The sequence below is a fragment of the Diabrotica virgifera genome, chromosome 4 (assembly GCF_917563875.1).
Source record: "Diabrotica virgifera virgifera chromosome 4, PGI_DIABVI_V3a".
Lineage (NCBI taxonomy): Eukaryota > Metazoa > Arthropoda > Insecta > Coleoptera > Chrysomelidae > Diabrotica > Diabrotica virgifera.
The window spans coordinates 228,268,551-228,289,525 of record NC_065446.1 but is presented as its reverse complement, the minus strand read 5'-3'; the positions used below and the strand labels follow the sequence as shown (position 1 = coordinate 228,289,525).

General features: G+C 31.5%; 1 protein-coding gene across 2 annotated transcripts in view; it reads left to right on the top strand.

The window, feature by feature from the left end:
• Positions 1-4,935: 4,935 nt before the first annotated feature.
• The window catches only part of LOC126884101 (zinc finger protein 678-like), a 55,091-nt gene continuing 39,051 nt past the window's right edge, over positions 4,936-20,975 (top strand). The window contains exons 1-2 of one of the 2 annotated variants that reach the window (XM_050649891.1): positions 4,936-5,746; positions 14,808-15,514. In XM_050649891.1, the coding sequence (XP_050505848.1) occupies positions 5,332-5,746; positions 14,808-14,875 (483 nt within the window). In that variant the 5' untranslated portion in view covers positions 4,936-5,331 and the 3' untranslated portion in view covers positions 14,876-15,514. Of the gene's footprint in view, positions 5,747-14,807; positions 15,515-20,975 lie in introns of those variants that run through there. The other variant, XM_050649890.1, reaches the window with a different exon arrangement.

Genomic DNA, 20,975 nt, shown 5'->3' with positions numbered 1-20,975 from the left:
GTCAAACGTCAGTTCCACCCAATTCCCGTAGTAGAGCTACAACTTGCAGAGATTAGAGGGGCTAAATACTTTAGCAAACTTGATGCAAATCATGGATTCTGGCAACTTAATTTAGCCGAAGAATCAAGAGACTACACAACCTTTTTAACCCCATTTGGAAGATTTAAATTCCAGAAATTACCTTTCGGCATTACATCGGCACCAGAGGAATTCCAGAAAAGAATGTCACGAGTCCTTGAAGGAGCAAAAAATACTCTAGTCCATATGGATGATGTGCTGGTTTGGGGAAACACAAAAGAGGCACACGATGACCGCCTAAGAGAAGTGCTCGAGAGAATCAAAAAAGCACATATAACCTTGAATAAGGGCAAAACTGAATTCTGTAAGCAGAAAATCAAAGGTTTAGAATGCGCATGATGCGTTATGACTACAATATTGTATATACCCCAGGGAAAAATTTATATATTGCTGATACTTTATCTCGTAAACCCATACCTTCAGAAGATGACAAAGAATTAGAAGAAGAAATCGATGCCTTCATTCATGGAGTCACTCTTGCAGGTATTCACACATCTGACGAGAATGTAACACGAGTTGCTAACTCACAAAGCAATGATCAAACCTGTAATCAACTGAAGAACTACATAATGGGAGACTGGTCTCACAAGTCTGTATTATCAGGTGATGTTAAACTATACTACCCAGTACGTCATGAACTATCAGTTGTGGATGGTATCCTTCTTAGAGGAAACCGTATGATCATTCCATGTGAGCTCAGGGCAATGATGTTGGAAAAATTGCACGCTGGCCACTTTGGAATAACTAAGACTCGTCGTCGTGCTCTGGGAACGATGTGGTGGCCAGGAATTTCTCAAGAGATAGAAGCCAAAGTAAGATCTTGTCCTATCTGTATTCAAAACTCGACAAACCATCATGAACCTTTATTGCCAGCTAAATTTCCAGATTATCCATGGCAAGTGATATCAATGGACCTTTTTAAAACTGAAGGAAAATGGTATATCGTCGTAACTGATAACTATTCCAGATTTTTTGAAGTACTTCCTGTTCAGAAAATGAGATCACAGGAAGTAATAAACATCTGCAAAACAATATTTGCAAGATATGGTATACCACGCAGTTGGTTTGTTCTGACACTGGAACACAATTTCATGCTGTTGAAACATCAGAGTTCCAACAGTTCGTAAGAGAATGGGGGTTCTCTACATCGAGAAGTAGCCCACAATTCCACCAAGCAAATGGCGCAGCAGAAGCTGCTGTAAAAGTCGCAAAAACCTTAATAAAGAAGAATAAGACCAACATAGAGATGGCACCTCTGTCCTATCGAAACACACCACTAGAGAACGGATTCAGTCCATCCGAAATGATGTTTGGAAGAAAATTGGGAGATAATCTACCATCAATCGCATTGGCTGAATTTAAATCATCAAAGAAGCTAGTAAGCGCGGAGAGGAAGTACCGCTCGAAATATAAAAAATTATATGATGGAAAACATGGACCGAAGAATTTGAGTCGACTTCAAATTGGTGATTTTGTATGGATCACAGACCTGAAACGACATGGTGAAATCATTAACGAAGTTAATCCAAGATCATACATAGTTAAGACCGCCATAAGCACCATAAGGAGAAACCGTTTTCATCTGATCCCTGCTCCATATTTAAGCAGTATCCCCGATGGAGTATTGAAACAACTGCCAGGGATTCAACAAACAAATTCGACTCCAGAAACTACACCGACTACTCAACAACTAACATCCCAAAGACCAACAAACATTGAGAAAGGTAGTCAGGAAGTGGAAAGTCACCCAACTCAACCCAAAACGCCTGTACGACTTCCAACGCCAACGAAAACTGATGGACCACTTAATATTGAGCAGAGTAATACAACGCGCTCTGGGAGAGCGGTTGTCAGACCTTTACGCTGTCGTGCAGATTAGTCAGTAGTTGAAGATGTATCATCTTGAGGGGGGATGTTGTATTACCTACCTTAAACAAGATTATAAAAAAGAAGAAGAGTTTGGCGGTGTGCATTTTACTTAGAATATAAAATAAATCAGGAAGGAGTACAATGCCATAGAAGAGTGGGTGGGGTAGAAAGGGAACTCTATAGGCAGAACTGGTCCCGTATTCCAACACCATCGATATTTTTGGAAGCCAACTAAGCGTTTTAAATTGGAAGATTTCTGTAACGATTTGGAAGATCTCTGTAACGTTTTGGAAGATATCTGTACCGTTTTGGAAGCTTCGCTAGGCATACCAAATTCTATAATGTGCACGTTATTAATTTTTAGTTTTTGCAATAAAATATTTTTATTACAGAAACCATAAAAATAAAAATAATTATTGCAAAAACAAAAAATTAATAACATGCACAAGCATAGAATTTAGCATGAGCAGCGATTATATTTAAAAAATGATAAGTATGTATGTATGGACAATGTAAGAACAATAATGAAACCAACAAATGACAGTAATAATTATTATTTATATAAATCTTGACATGAATTCATTGTTTTCATAACATAATGTAAAATGTCTTTCTACATTAGGAATTATTCACATTACCTGGAAACAACTAGGTACAGCTGAGGGAAGAAAAATAATTTATACACTGAAAAAATGTCTATTAATAACTAAAATATGAAACATTCACTTCACTAATCACTTGGGTACGGGATAAAAACTTAATACACAAATATAAAATTGATATAAAACGAATACACAACACAAAAATTACAAAATGACGCACTTAATTCAATACAAGACAACGTTGCCATATTTTATTTAGGAAATACATTGCATGTTTGGCTAAAATCTACTAAATCAAGAACTAAAACTTTATTAACTTATTTAAGTATAATTTAGGTTTTTTTATAATAAAAACAGCAGCTAACTTAACTAGAAATAAATATAACGTGAATGTAAAAAAACCAAACTTTTTTTACATTTTAACAGGGAAACAAAATGACCTAGGTACTTAATTAATTTTTATCAGTTTTATATTTAATATTTTTATATAATATTTTGTCATCCATTGATTTTAACATATTATGCATGTCTGGATCAAATTTGGTACAATTCCCAACCTCATTCATACCTTCTTTGACAAATAATCATGAAAATACATTTTTTCTACAACCGTGTTAAAAATGCAATTTTTAGCACTCCATACGAGCGTTAAAAATGTTACTTCAAGGCACTAGTGCTTTAAAATTTTTAAGGCACTGCAGTTCGTATTGACCGTATAGGCAATTTGATGTAATGTCAAAAAAATATAAAAATGGAATGTCAGTCAAGTTCAAGTAAAAGTTTTTGTAGATATTGTCCTGTAATTACGTTTGTAGAAAAAATATTGTATGATATGCGTGTTAAAAAGTACATTTTTAAAGCACTCATGTGAATTGCAGAACTCGCTTCGCTCATTCTGCAAACTTTCACATGCTTGCCTTAAACGTGTACTTTTAACATTTATATCATAAATAACTATTTATTCAAAAGTTTATTGCGATCATCAGTTGTAATACGGTTAAAAACGGAAAAAAATCTTTTTCATTTTACGTTAATAGAAACGGGTAAACACATTATTTTTGCAAAGTTACATTTTACATACATATTTTAGTTTTCCGTCGTTAGTTTAATTTTAATAGCCTCACCGAATGTCAAAACTCTTTGTTATATAAATATTACCCGAAACACTACTGCACTGCTGCTTGAAACAAGAAAGTTTGGTATCAGACACCAGTTTCATTTATTTCTCTAATCTCTGTATTCATACCTACGTCCTGAATCTTATTTTCGGTAATGACATTAGGAAATTGTAGCAAAATGTCAAATGTAAATACTATTAAAGAGTTAATTTCATTTTAGTCATAATGCATAGCACAGAAAATGTTGATATTATACAGTGATGAGCGCGCTAATAACCGGCAAAATAGCTCAAAAGATGGAAAACATAATACATTGCGAAACAAAAAGAGATGAAACTAGTGGAGGTGGAAATTATCGTTATAAACGTCTAAAATACCATTACATTACATAGTTTCCCACCTTTAGACGTATCAGAGGTATGACAACTGTCACTGTGACAGTAGAATTTTATAAAATACTCCTGTCACAGCTGTCACAGACGTCTACAGTTGGAAAACTATGTAATGTAATGTTAATTAATAGTACGTTTATAACGATAATTTCCACCTCCACTAGTTTCATCTCTTTTTGTTTCGCAATGTATTATGTTTTCCATCTTTTGAGCTTTTTTGCCGGTTATTAGCGTGCTTATCACTGTATACCAAAAACCTACTAAAAAATATTGCCTACTAGAATTAAAAAAAAAATATATCAAAAATGTATCAAAAAAGTAGAAATCTGCTGAATGTGGCAACGCTGTTACCAAATAAACACAACTGTCCAACTCGACATTCAATTGTCAAATATTCTTCTTCTTTTCAATTAGCCTTGTACCACATATATTAGCGATCCACATTATGTGTCGCCATCTCTAATTCCGGAAGCTCACTATATATATGGAACCAATTTTTTCCATTGAGTTCGCAGGGCATGTACAATGCGAAATGACTACGAGCCAGGAAGGAGGTTGCAAATGACGATCAGCTGTCAGATTTGCTTTCTATCTCCAGTGACGTACCTTTGAAAGAGGGAAGAAAAGAAATTCTTAACGATTTTATTACATCTTTGATGTTAAACAAACAGCTACAGATCAAGAGAAAATACGTATTAATATAATATTTTGTTGAAAAGTCAGTTAAATAACATTTTATTATACTAATAACTTCAGTTAATTGATTGCATATACAGGAGCTTTACCAGATGGTACGCCTATGCACACAGCTGATCCAATACACAAACACCTTCTACCTCATTGACAAAAACTTATGAGTCATCCACAGACGTTCAAGATGGCCGGTTCCGCTAGAAATTTAAGGTGTTGTTGATATAGGAAAGAGTCCTTCCTGTTTTTTTATATTCTAAGGCATTTTACTGTAGTCTCGTTATATTTACTGTGGACGCTAGCGCTAGTTCTGGAAACCAAACCCTGATCTGCCTGATCTTATTATCATCACAGTTTTTTTGCTTATACGAATTGTTGTATAATAAACCTATATACTGTGACTGTGTACTGTGTTATCATCATCATCATAGATAAGCAAGCGGGTTAAGATGTTCAACTCAACATTTAATGGTATTCAACAAATAAATAAAAAATAAAAGTTGCTGGAAAGAGTATAATAATTGTATTTAATACATGTTTGCATATTGGAACCGATAACCAATAATTTAGCTTAAATTCGAAATGGAGTTAAGTGAAGATTCTATAAAAGGAACGCAAAATGTTTTAATATGTGACAAAGATGGAAATTCTCGGAAGCAACAGGTCAATGTTCAAATTAAATCAGAACTGGAAGAATGTACATTTCAAAGTAATTACACAGAGGATTCTTTGTCAGACTCATATTGTTCCGACGATATTAAAATAGAAGAACATATGTTACAATATGAAACAAGTAGCCCATTTCCCCTCATTACCAAGCAAGAAGTTGAGACAGAAATCGAAAAAGAACTGGATGAACATAATTTACAAGTACACCATGGGCGTGAAACTCGATTTAAAAGTATGAATATGGTAGGAGCTTCAACTGAGATAGTTCATGCAAAACATTATAGAATTACGAAAACTTCAAAATTACTGCCCAACATTGGCAAAGAAAGTAAGTAGGTTTTAGTCTATGTATGCAGTTAAGAGGCTACATCAGCACGTCATCAAGATAGAAAACATGTTTTTGTTGAGTTATTTGGCACACATGTACATAATATAGTAAAGAGTAGCGATATAGAGCCCAATTTGAGAAGTATGTTAGTATCACCATTAAAAAGAACAAAAAAATACACTTTCTTCAAATGAACTTTTTTGTCACATGCCTAGACCTCATGTTACATTGGAACTACTAAAATCAATTATCTATAACAAGAAATCAAACTTAACTGACTGATTTGGCAACGTTTAGTACTACTGACGCACTGTTGCAAAAGGTTCGCAGAACTTTCGAATAACAGTATGGCTAACTATCTCTCGAATTAATATTGATGATGTGCTGATGCAGCCAGAGTGAATGTAAAATGTATATCAATTATAATATTGTGATTGGGAATCAGCCACAATTTGAATTTGAAATTAGATTTATTTGATGTTTCAACTTCCACTATCCTATTTTGGTTCATTTACAAACATTTTTATATGTTGCATTTTAGCAAGTTTTGTGCATACAATTACTGTATTTTTACAATTCCATACATTGTTTTTAAACTAAGAGGAGTAATTAAAATTTACCACACTGTAATGCTTTCTTGTAGTTGGTTCAACTGCAGGCAAGTTTACTCCACTGAATTTGAAATTTTGACACTATTGATGTTTATGCAATTTTGACACTATTGGCATTTAAAACTCATAGGCTATGCAGCACAGGGGATGAAAAGGAGGTATAAAGAAAAAATTGAGTACTTGGGACATGTGATGAGAGGGCAAAAATACTCATTATTACAACTTATTATGCAAGGCAAAATCCGAGGAAAGCGAAATGTGGGAAGACGAAGAACATCCTGGCTTAAGAACTTACGGGAATGGTTCGAATGCAGTAGTGCAGAGCTATTTAGAGCAGCAGTCAACAGGGTCTGCATTGCCATGATGATTTCCAACCTTCGATAGAAGATGGAACTTAAAGAAGAAGAAAGAAAAAATTACCAAAGAGTAAAAGTAAATAAGCTCAAATTAGAACAGGTGTGAGAACATTACAAAAAAGAAACAAATGGAAGATTCCAACTAGAAAACCAAAAAGAGACATGGACACTGGAGGAAAGATGAAACGTCTTTAAAGTAGTCATAAAGTCTACAGCAATAGAAATAGGTGGAGTCAGAAAACAACAAAAACCATAGAAGGACGAGGTGGAGGAACAAGCTGAACAAGGTGTGACTGATTTTAAAACATACAGATGATAAATATATTGCTCTATAATTTTCGCAGTTGACGTGTTCTCCTTTTTTGTATATTGGCACTATAAGGTTACTTTGCCAGTCTTTTGGGATTTGCTGCTTTTCCCACGCCTCTTTGTATATTTTCAGTAACCAGTTTATCCCTTCTTCTCCCATGTACTTGACCATTTCCGGTTCTATGTCATCATCCCCTCCAGCTTTACCCGTTTTTATGTTTGATACTTTTACCGTATTACTTCTTCTCTACTTATTTGCTCCAATTCTTTGTTCTCATTATCTTGATGTTTCATTTCTATTGTCTATTGTTTCATTATTTCTAAATTTATTTTCGTAGTATTCTCTCCATACTTTAGCTATCTGCTCTGTATTTGGTTTGTCGTATCCCCTACAGTTGTTATTTATTTATGTTTTCCTTTCTTCATATGTCTGATTGTTGTCCAAAAGCTTCTATTATTTGTTACATAGTTTTCCTGTAATTCTTCTCCAAACTCTTCCCACATCCTTGTTTTTGATTTTCTTATGGTGTCTTTCGCTAATTATCTCAGCCTTTTGTATCCTTCTTTATCTTCTTCCAGCTCTGTTTCAGTGTATTTTTTCCATGCTATTTTTTTTTCTTCACTGCTGTCTTAACTTCATTGTTCCACCACCTCATCCTTTTATGGAGTTTGTTGTTTTCTGATTCCACTTATTTCTATTGCTGTAGACTTTATGACTACTTTAAAGGCATTCCATCTTTCCTCCAGTGTCCATGCCTATTTTTGGTTTTCTAGTTGTCTTAATCTTCTATTTGTTTCTTTTTTGTAATGTTCTCTCTCGATTGTCTTTATTTTTGTCTAGTGCCCTTTATAGTTCATTGTAGAATTCTGTTATCGTTTCTTCATCTCTTCCTTCAGTTGGTCCATATTATAATTGTATGAATCCAATTTTGTCTTTTAGGTCTATTTGGATTTTTATAATTCTGGATGATGATTCTTCATAGTCTGTTATTCTTGGTTCTAAGATCTTATTTACTATTATACCAACTCCTTCCATTGCTCTTTATCCCTGTGGTTATCCTGAATAATAAAGACTATGTATATTCCGTATTTAGATTTATGTGCCCACCTCCTACCCATTTTGTTTCACTTATACCCATTATTTGGATACCCATTGTTTCGTTTCGTCAGTTATTTATATTTCCTTTCCATTTAGAGAGGTCAAGTTCCATGTCACTATTCCTATTTGTTCTGATTCATCGTTTACAAAATTAGTATTTGATTTTTCACTAGTTATTACTACTACTACTAATACTACCTATACTACCAATATTTTCACCACCCATCCTATTTCTATTATTATGTTAACATTTGAATTCCTAAATCTAATCTTATAGTGCAGCCGATATGTGAAACAATTGTGCATTTAATGATAGAAGTATATAATTTGAACCACATATACTACACAATATAAAGGTTCAAATTTAGATATGAGGCCATCTCAGATTTTCCCTTTTACAAAAATGGCGGGCATTCAAAATGGCGACTATACATATGTGACTAATAGCACTATAACTTTTGAACAAGACGTCAGACTTCAACCAAATTTGGTATATAGGTTCCTTTTTTGATGTATAAGATCGAGGTCTTGAACGGGAAGAACCGGTTTACCAAAAGCTGTGTTTTTCCTGGTTTTTATGTAAAAAATATACTTATTGTTTTTTTTTCAATTCTTTCACCCTGTATGTATTAATTTTTCAAAAAGTTAATACCGCCATTGAAAAGAGCGTAAAAATATTTTTTAGGAAATATTTTGAACTTTTTAGTTATGTTAATTACCATTTAATAAATGCATAAACATTTACTACACATATAAAGATTCAAATTTAGATATGAGGCCATCTTAATTTTTGTTCTTTTACAAAAATGGCGGACATTCAAAATGGCGACTATACATATATGACTAATAGCACGATAACTTTTGAACTAAAAGTCTGATTTCAGCCAAATTTGGCATCAAGGTTCTTTTTTTTGATAAATAAGATCAAGGTCTTGAACCGGAAGAATCGGTTTACCGGAAGTTGTGTTTTTACTGTTTTTTTTATGTAAAAATATGTTGTTGCTTTTTCAATTCTTTCACCCTGTATATATTCATTTTTCAAAAAGATAATACCGCCATTGAAAAGAGTAAAAATATTTTTTAGGAAATATTTTAAACTTTTTAGTTATGTTAATTACCATTTAATAAATGCATAAAGTATGTTCACATGTACCTATGGGCGGCAGATTCATTTTGAATGCCCGCCATTTTTGTAAAAGACAAAATCTGATATGGCCTCATATTTAAATTTGAATCTTTGTATGTGTAGTATGTGTGGTCCAAATTATATGCTTCTACCATTAAAAGCACAATAATTCTTATATTATTATTTGCACGAATCTGCCGCACATAGGTACCTACATGTGAAGATACGTTATTCATTTATTAAATGGTAATTAATATAACTAAAGAGTTAAAAATTGTTTGAATTTAATCAACCATCGATCTTGGCAACAACGCTCATACCTCTCTCCCCTCGTAGCGCCACTATCTTGACCTGTTTTTGGCCAACTTTTAAATCTACGATAGCCCTGCACACTCAAAACTTGCCCTCTTACACTTTCAACCGCCGACCGAAGTGGTCGATTGCAGACTTGCAGAGCATACACACACGATTTCAAAAACTGTAAGTTGTACGTTTTCATTACGATTCAGAGCAAATAAATGATTTCAACCGTTTAACATCGACATACCATTCGAATAATGTTTTTGGTAGTAATATAATATACTCATATTGAAGTACTAGCAGTGTTTTGACTCATTACGTAATAAAATTGAACCTCTACCTATGGAAATATACCACTATCGAAGTAACCACAGAAAATCCATCTGAGAAAACAGACGATTGTTTTCTGTACCAGTAAGCCACACTTGGACGATTAGAAGCCCTACTGCGTTCATGGTCCTTCTTACGGATGCAAAAATCAGGGTTTATAATAATTAATAATAGCCCTTCACCGTAAATATTTTAAAAATATATTCTACATTACCACGTTTCGCCAGGAGCGGCTAGAGTTACAACTTTGCTCCCTGTTTTGCGCATGCGTGTTCTCAACTCCAATGTTGCCATATCCTAGATAGTTTGAAGGACAAATTTGTCAAATTAGGTTAAGAAACAACTGAAACAAGAAAGGTGTCTAACTTCACTTGTATTTTGTATTTTTGTCACATCTTTGTTTAGATATTCTTTATTAATGTTTTGGCCCAAATCAATATGAAAAAAGGACATTTATTGAAGCTGGAGTTATTACAAAAAGTTTGTAATAACTTTTGAAAAAAGTTTGAAAAAAAGGAATTTAAATATTATAATTTGTAACTAATTTTAAATTGTAACAATTAACAATGTAATAATTAGTTACAATAATCAAACATAAATTTTCTTTATAACTCATTTAGTCTCCAGACATTTTTGTTTAGAAATAAATATTTTTAGTAAGTATAGATATATAAGATGTAATTTCAATTAATTTGAATGCACAAATATCATGCTTGAGAAATTGTGGAAAAGTTTAGGATTTGTTAAAATTCTGGATTCAAAAGTACACTTCAGTTTAACAGATATATTAACATAATATATGGTATTAACAATATAAACAGGTTAATACAATGAAACAAGGGTTTTTGAAATTTTAATCCTATGTATTAGATAGAATCTATAAAGTTTTTAACCAAAAATATTATACTTTCATTTTCGTGCCATCAGTATTTGTTTTATTTAAATATACTGTCAAGGAAATTAATAAAAAAAACACCATAAAGCTAACTATTTTCCTGTTTTTATTTTTGTCTTTTAAAATAATTGGTTGTTCATACATTTTTGCTAGCTGTGAAAGTCCTTTTAACACATTCACAGACATGACTGCATATGAAGTCACTTACTCCATAAGATGTGTTTACATCTGAAGCGTGTCCGTGAATGTGTTAAGAGAATGAGATACAATAAATTTTAAAGGATACCTACTTAAAATCAAACACCAATATCATGTATGTATTTATAAATTTATTAAAAAACTGCTAATAATAATAAAATACTTAACATCTGTCACCAATATAATACAGTAGAACCCCCGATAAGTCGGCCTCCAATAACCCGTAAGTCCAGCTAACTCGGACCGATTTTCATCGGACAAAACAAACATTTTTTCACTTTGACCGAGTTTTTTTACCAAGAAATAAACAATACTGTATGTATACAACTGTACATAATTTGGATGTACTGTGCATATGTATTTCATTTTTTGCAAATATAATGGAGTTTATCTGTAAATATACCGTATTTTATTAATTTTTACCATATTCCCCAATTAGCCCGGATTTTCGATACCCTTGATCAGCCGCGGTCCTGATTAATCTGACTTATCGAGGTTCCACTGTATACCTATTTATTTATAAATTTATTAACAAACTGCAATCCAATAAAATAAAATTATAAAAACAGATTATATCAACATTAACCTACATAACAATGACTGCGTTCACCAGATGCAAACACATTCACAAATGTTTGCGCTTTGATTCTAAACTTGTTGACAGCGAGCTGAACGGTTGGTTCTTTAGGTTAAAATTTGACATTTTGCTTGCTTGGTTTGAATGTAACCTAAAATAAATTTTCTCAATAAATACGTTTTTGAATTTATTTTCTTTATTAAAGGAAAAAAGAAAATGTATTTAATAGATAATAACGTAGCAGAATGTCTTCAGTAGCCTTTATTTAATATATAAGCCTTATCAATATATTCTACAATATATACAATTTAAATTCCCGCCATATTTTTTCAATATTCAACACGTTTGCAAAGTTCAACTTCAATATTTTATGTTTGCAAAAATGGCGACCGCTTTCCAAACATGTTTGACGTTAGCAAGTCGTTCAGAAGCATAAAGCGCAAACTGATTGCCAACGTTTGCATCTGATGAACGCGCCCAATGATGTTCACATCATGTTCGAAGCAGATACTACTACTGGTAGACAGTGGCGTGCCGGTGATTTTATAGAAAAGCGGCCTCCCATAATTTTACCTTCTATTATCAGGATGTTTTATTCATTATTTATAAAATAATAAAAAAAATATATAAATTATTTTTAAATCAAACATACAACTTTAAACTCAATGATTTTTTTAATTTGCTATATTTTTTATTTAAGAATTAGCAATAATTTTACAAATAATAAATGGCATGTTTACAAATAATAAATAACATGCCAATAGTGTATGCAGTAAGGCAGAAATCATGATTTCCTGAATAAAATAAAATTTTGAGAATTCTTCAATCATGTATTAAGTTGAATTTTAGTAAATCGATTATACAAGAGAGTACAAATACAAGTACAGTGCAAATACTTTAATTCAACAATATTTAAAATGTTAATACAACGCAATAATCTAGACATTCGTTTGCAATTATTTTATAAAATAATAACAGAACTCTCGACCAATAATTTCCGCATTAAAGTAGATTTTTGAGCAAATTCGTCGATTATTTCATCATTTTTAAGCTCATACAAAGCTTCTTGTTCTATAGCCATTAGCATAAATGTTTCCAAGTGATCTTGTGGTAAAGTACTTCTTAACTGATTTTTTATGTATTTCAACGTTGAAAAGCTTCTTTCGCAAGATTTCTGTGTCACGGAAAGAGTTAATAAATGCTTATATACTATATTTAAATTTGGATAAGTACACTGATATAGGTTGTATGCACTTATGCAAAACAGCGTAACAGCAAGCTATACAATCTTTATATGTACTTTTTAATACCACACGGAGGTGAAGTTTTCACGCTATCAACAAAATTGTCATTTGTTACTTCATGTTCATTATCACTTAGATTAATAATATCATCCTTCATAATTTCTGTAGACTGAACATATTCGTCATTAACTCGATCTATTATTGGTAAGAGAGCCCAAGCGGGGATTTTTGCAGTTACTCGAGCGCATAAGATTATTACATGGGGAGAAACCTCGTACCCTGAAAATGTACCTGTAGCTCTACCATATATTGGCTCTTAATACAGGGGAGTTCGTTAAGGGGAGGCCGAAAAAAAAATCTATCCTTAGAAAATCTCGAAATCTTCAGATTAAGATAAGGTAAGTTAAGTATGAAAAAATACATGAAAAACAGTGTATATTTCAAAAATCTGACGATTTGAGCGGGGCGTAAGGAAATGGGTGAATCCCAAAGTTTCACAAGAAAAAAGCGAATATTTCGTGAAATGAATGAGAGATCGAAAAAATAAAAAATATGTACTCAATATTTTTCAAAAATCTATCGAACTATACCAAACACGACTTCCCTCGGAGAGGGTGGGGGGTAAATTTAATATTTTAAATACGAATCCCGCGATATTTCGCGAAATGAACATCAGATCGAAAATCTGAAAAATAAATTTATTCAATATTTTTGAAAAATCTATCGAATGGCACCAAACACTGAGTGCAGTGCAGAATGATCTCCCACGGAGGTGGGGTGGGGGTTTAATTTAAAATTTTAAATGGGAGCCCCATTTTTATTGCAGATTTGGATTCCTTACGTAAAAATAAGTAACATTTATTCGAGACATTTTTTCGAATTATGGATAGCTGGCGCTATAATCTAAAAAAACTATTGTTAGAAATGGAAAATTAAATTAAAAAATGGAAAGTCCCCACTAAAATGGAAAACTTTACTTAACTTTTTTTGGTTTTAGGATCTACTCTTCACAACCCAATACGTCCCCAAAGCGCTCGAGTGACTGCACATTTAGCGTACTTTGCTCCCCTACCATACATAATTTCAGTATTTTGCAAAATCCTATTTTTTAATACAATCCATTTATCAGCACAATCCACGACTTCTTTTTTTAATTGCAGTCGCAGATATGGTAGGATAAAAATTTCTTAATTTTTCAGTAAATGATTTTCAGCAAATTTCTATGATGTAGAGTGCTTATAACATCATAAAACGATTTGTCTTGATCAAATCGTTTTTTAATACTTCCAATAATTCGGAAAAAATGTGCAAGACATTTTTTTATTCTGAAGAGTACATACATGTTTTAAGGAAATTGGAAAACCATAAATATGTATGTATGAAAATAAATATTATCTGTAGCAATATATTTATGTATATAGAGTCTTATTCATTTACTTACTGTATTTATTTAAATAACTGTATTTTACCATTCTTCTTCTTCTTCAGGTGCCATCTCCGCTACAGAGGTTGGCAATCATCATACCTATTTTAATTTTTGAGGCAGTAGCTCTAAATAGTTATTTTGAGCTGCATCCAAACCATTCGCTCAGGTTCTTCAGCCATGAAATTCGTCTTCTTCCGATGCTTCTTCTGCCATCTATCTTTCTTTGCATTATGAGTCGCAGGATGCCATAATTCTCGCCCCTCATCACATGTCCGAGATACTGTAGTTTTCTTTCTTTAATTGTAAGTTCAACTTCCTTCTCTTTACCTATTCTTCTCAGTACTTCGTTGTTCGTAACTCTATCTACCCAGGAAACCCTCATAATAATTCTTCTATAGGTCCACATTTCAAAGGCGTTAAGTCGTCTCATTGTCTCTACATTTAACGTCCATGATTCCACTCCATAGTATAGTACAATGTATACGTAACATTTTAACATTAAAAAAATTTAAATTTTTTTGAAATGTTTTATTAATATTATTAGCAAAATTAAAATTCGATTTGAAATTAAAAAATATTTTTTTTGTTAGGTACATCTAAAAATGTTTGTGAAAAAAACCTATCTGACCGGCCTCAAGAGGCCGCGGCCTCTCGGTGATTGCACCGATTCATTTATATGGCCAGCACGCCACTGCTGGTAGAAGCATAAGATGTACCATAAAAACATTCTAAATTTCATGTTCTTTGCATTCTTGGACTAATTATACTAAACACATTCGTGTACATAGCGTCTTGGAATATTCGTAAAAGTTTATTCTTCGAATAAACCTTTACCAAAAATATTCTTAACCCATATTATGCTTAATACATACTTGTAAGTCCTGCAATTATTGATGAAAGTTTATATTATATAATTGATAGTACTTTTAAACTATTTTAAAAAATAATATGTATGTATCTATAGGAAGAAAAAATACTGTTAGATTTATTAATTAATAAAATTTACGATGTGTACCTACTATTAGACTAAATTATTTCTTAATTGTTTATATGGCAAACAGTTTAAAAATTAATTGTATTAAATGAAAATAAGAAATTTTTGTTTTCACAAATGAAATGAATTTACAATCAGTTGTTGTTTATCGTGATCCTAAGATCAGAATTAGAGCCAAGGCAAATGGTTCATCAATATTACCTACTTAAATAAATTATTTAAAAAAAATTACGGCCAATCAATATTACTTAACACATTGAAAGACACTGCGTCAAATGTATAAGCTACATTAATGGAGATTAGACGTCTATAGACGTTGTTGTCCGTCAATGTGTTAAATAGTATATATACCTATATATAAATTTTGGTTATGAATTTATATAAATTTTATATAATATATTGTCATGATTTTAAATACTTATTATGATTTTTAAGATACCCAAACCATAGAATAGTTAAAATAATAGATAATTTAGTAATTTTAGTACAGCCCAAAGTATATGGATAATCATTTTTATTATTGCCACTTTTGAGGGGTATCGTTGATTGGAAGGTTGAGAAGAATAAGAATTATAAAAAGAACTAAAGTTATGAGAGCACTTAGTAATAATTAAATAGTTATAAGATGATTTTATTTAAGATTATAAAGGTAGAATTACATAAGAAATCAAAATAGGTAATCCCATATCAAAGATGATATTTGAATGACATATAAAATAGAAATTTGTTACTAGAACCTATAATAATTTGAAATTTGAGTTTTACCAGAGAATTGCTTATACAGTGGAACCTCGATTATCCGTCTCTCTATTAACCGTCACCTCTGTTAACCGTCAGGATCCATATATAAGTTATATTGTACAGTGGTACCTCGACATACGAGGGTAATTCGTTCCGTAACCTTGCTCGTATGTCAAATTGCTCGTATGTCAAAGCAATTTTCCCCATTGAAATTAACCGAAATGTCATTAATCCGTTCCATTCCCAAAAAACCACCTTAGTTGTTTTTGTTAAGTGTTTTTAAATAAGAAAAATGTTTTTACAAGAAGAAACATTTATTTATAAGTAACAAAAAATACATACATATTCTGTAAAAACAAAAGAAAAAGTGAGGTGCTTACGGAAGCGCTTAATTTTCGTCAGTGGTCTTCGCTTTCTTCGTCACACTTTGCTCATTTTCATCTGCAGCTCGTTTAAAAAAACTGTCCAAAGAGGTTTGTTTCTTCCTCCCTTTCATAAATCGCTCGTGCCTTCTCACATATGATGCTTTGTGTCAAGGTTCCTCCTTGAAGCTGCTTCTCTGTCACCCATACATTCAGTAGTTTCTCCATCTTTTCATGGAGAGAAGTCCGGAGCTTGGAAATTATTGTAACGCCCTTAGCTGGCATTATACCCTTTATCACCTCCTTCAAGTTAGAAGTAGGTAGTCAAAAAGAGGCATGAATTTTAATAAAAAGCGGTTCCTCGTTTCTCAAATTTTGCTCTCATCTCAAAGCAAAACATCGCTCGCTCGGCGGCTCGTATCTCAAAACACTCCTATATTGGGGCGCTCGTATATCGAGGTACCACTGTATACATAAGTAAAAATTTAGTCATCAATTCATTTTGTTTGAGCATTGCGATATGCCAAACGAAATTCGTTGAAATGTACATGTACAGTTATGCCACCACCGCATTTTTTTATGTAAATAATTTTTGTTGTTATCCAGGGCTCTGGATTAAATTGCAATTTAAATAGGTAAGGATAAATGATACCGTGCTTTTAGAGTTCTATTTTTTGAATCGCAAGCCGAAAATGAAAACGCACAGCACAATAATTATAAGCATTAATTAGTCGATATCTGTATATCACCATAATTCAGTGTGTCACCATAATACTATGAATTTTTTTAATGTTCTGTTAACCGTCTTTTCGATTATCCGTCATACCCTTGGTCCTGTGCCCTGACGGATAATCGAGGTTCCACTGTAGTTGTATCACACAATAGCCTTATTTATTTGTAAGAATCATCAAAAGGTTCCATTTTTCCAAAACTCATTTTGAAAGGAACTTCGTTAAGGTGATATGTCTTGCATCACTTAGCTGCATGTGTGGATTTATGAAATTATGTTGAAATAGACATCAATTTAAAATTTGAGAACAATAGTTAGTTCAATATTAATATTATTAGTAGAAATTTTACCAAAAATGTGGAAAGTAGTTCAATAGAATCATAGCTTTGACAAGTGTCTTATGCATATTCAATTGCTGATTTAATTTTGTGTAAATTGAAAGTTATTTCAATCCTTTGTTTGTAGTAATTGTGTAAATATTTGAATTTTAATATGTGAGTGTAAGTGTTAAAGAAACTAAAAATGAAGTGTCGGACGTTGAAGTGAACCCTAATAGAACTTTAATAAGGGCACCTAGGAAGAAGGACATTATATCAAAATAAAATAGAAAGTTTAATCTATTCAATTCCCAAATTAGATTATACCCAAATATTAGAATAGAATCACAATTTGGGTTCATATTTCCAAAATTTTCATCAAAATTATCATTTTGATGAAATGTCAAATTTATTGGAATTATTTTATTGGTGGATTCAAATTTTCATAGCAAGGATTGTTATTAATAATTAATTTCCATTGGCTGTGAAGGGACGCCAAGCCAAAAAGAATCCATTTTAAGGAGAGTGTTGCAGACCTTTGAACAGGCAACAGCTTGTTGCAAGTAGCTCCGCAAATTTTGGAGAAAAATGCGGTAAATCATAAAAATTAAGTTCAAAAACTTTTATTCTACTAACCTGTATAAGTAATCTTCATAGTGAAACAAAATTATTCAAAAATGACACTCAATTTAATAAGAAAAGTGAAAAAGTATTCTGCATATGCCGGTATCTACCATAGAATTTAGAACATTGTTCCTGTGAAGGAGAATGGATTGGTTTCTTCTTGGATCCGAAGAGACTTCATAGCAGTATTCGTTGGTTTTTCTTCATATTTCGTCGTGAAAGGTTGTACTGAACAGATTTTTTAATCGATCATGATCAAAATCAATGTTTTTCATTTTCTAGCTTTAGTATAACAAATTTTGAATATTCAAGATAATTTTTGGGTTATCTTAGACTTAGTTTTTTGTCAAATACTCTAGTTTATTTCATAGTCAAATTCATTGCATCGTATTTCTTTATTCAGATTTTCGACGAGATAACCTAAAATAAATAATTTAGCGTTAGATAGATCAACATATATATTTAAGTTGATATCATATTGATCTGATCTATATTATTGTATAATTACCTTGTATTTTTGATGTTGCATAACAAAGCCTTTTCAATTTTCAATATATGTATTTTCAAGATTTTGCGTACATATTTGACAGTGTTTTGTTTTATCCACCATTTTGCAGTAGAGATTGGAACATATCTCAGATGATGACTTTATTTTTTGTGTCGTCTTGTTCAATTAGAATTTCAGAAATCTTTTCCCCCACACCTCCACAGATAGGAGATTTCATGCAGGTTTTTACATTAAATCTGAGCTAGTTAGGTAAGTGATTAATAGATGGCGCCGGGCAAAATCAATATTAAAATCTTATAAATCAATAATAATAAATATTATAATTCAATATAATAAATAAATAATAATAAATTAAATAAATTATAAGTAACATATTAAAAATAAAAAAATAATAAAATTTAAAATAAAATAAATAATTGTAATTAACATATAAAAATATATAATAATTGGCACAACCAACGTGGGGCGATAAGATAAATATAGGGCAAAATTGTCACATATTAAATAATACATATTAAAATTTTGAGTCTGATATATAATACAAAATGGCAGATGGACGTAGATCTGTTTCGAAGACGACAAAGGAAGAAGAAGAACAGAAAGAAGAAAAATCTGAGCTTGAAAGATTCATGGAATTAATATTAACAAAGATGGAAGAAAATAATAATAAAATAGAAAGAAAATTAATTCACTTAGATGAAAACAACAAGAAAATGAGAATAAAATTAGATGAGACTAGTCAAAAAACAGAAGAACATAATAAATCATTAGAGCAGAAATTACAAGAAAATAGTCAAAAAGTAGAACAAAAATTAGAAGAAAATAGTCAAAGGGTAGAAGAAAAATTGTAATATCTTGAGTTATATTCTTAAGTTGGGGTTGATTTCATGTAATCGAATGAACTATCTTTTAGTAAAGTCGTCCCAGGAACGCAACTCATCAATATTGGCAATATCATTTTAAAGTCTTCTACTTTAAAATGTATAATACATGCCTGAATTGCCGATATAAATGAGTCAGATTAAATAAATTATTAGAAGAATTTTTTACTAAGCAACAACATTTTTGTTTATTTAGTATTATTTTGTATTTTGACAATGACACCCGACTTGGGCGTCGAAACGTTAATAAATTCATTTTTTTGATAAAATTGTGGCTTATTTCCCATTTAAAATAGTTCACTAAAACTGTAAATTATAAATAAATTTTCATATTATTAACAGGTCTCTATAATCGTACTTAACAATATACAAATATGTGGTGGATTCGACAAATATTCAAAATATCTCGATAAACACTGGCTTATCGAAAAAATACTAGTAGGCAAAAATGTTTTAAAAACACTGTATTTAACGAATGGTACCACAATAGTAATTTAATTGGCATTGTACACAAAAGTTCGGGGGGTTTAAGTGAACAAAACCCCCATAAAATTTTTATGGGGTGCACAAATTTCACTTTAATTTTTTTTTAAGATATTTCTGCCATAAAAATGCCATGTCTATTTTCGATAAAAAATCTCCAAGAGTTTTCGATATATAAAAAAAAATCGATTTTCATTTTGTAATTTCAAAGGGCTGTAACTTTTTTTGTGTGCACTATTTTATATAGGTAAGTGAGGTTCAATCAACCTATTTTTGACCCCAGAATCTGTGATATAATTTATGACCAATCTTTTCGGGACACCCTGTATAGTTGCATTAAATTTTTAACCTTAGTCAAAGTTTAAATATCAACTTTGCATTCATTAAAACGGTTATACTTACTTTTAGGTTTTAGCACTGATGATGATTTTTCTATGAAATCGAAAACGTTTTGTGATGCGGCCCTTAAAGAGATTTTTAATAAAAAATTTTATACCTTTTACAAAGGATTTTTTTCCGATTTTTGGTATACAGCCCAACTACAGGAAAATTTTTCTTTTCCTTGTGGATTTCATAAATATTACTTGTCACGTTTATCGTTTATTGAGTAAAAAAAAATAGGTACTTACAGGAAGTAATCAAATTAAGAGAGGACAGTAGTTAGTCGTTTTAACAATAATTATGTTTGAAAATAAAAATTACAGTAACATTATATATCTAAAGACTAAAAGTTAAATAATTTGAAAATCCAAATAAACAATAAATTCAAATAATAACCAACAAATGCGCTAATGTCACTGTCATTTAAAATCATAAACGTTAATATTCATAATAAACAAGGTATCAACGACATGCCATATTGTTTATCCTTGTGAAACTTATTGATGTTTCTATGGACAAGTGGCTTAATTTTGCGATACTAGTTTCTGTGAGTAAAAAAGAGACCTAGTATAAAAAGTAATTCGTGAATAATTTCATGCATGGGCAAAGATAGAGTGGAATAACTATCTCTTTCTAGTGTAATGGGATTTATCTCATTATTAAGATTTTTTAAAGGTCCTTAAATTAACTAAAGTATTCGTTAGATATTTATTTATACTACTTACTTACTTAATCCA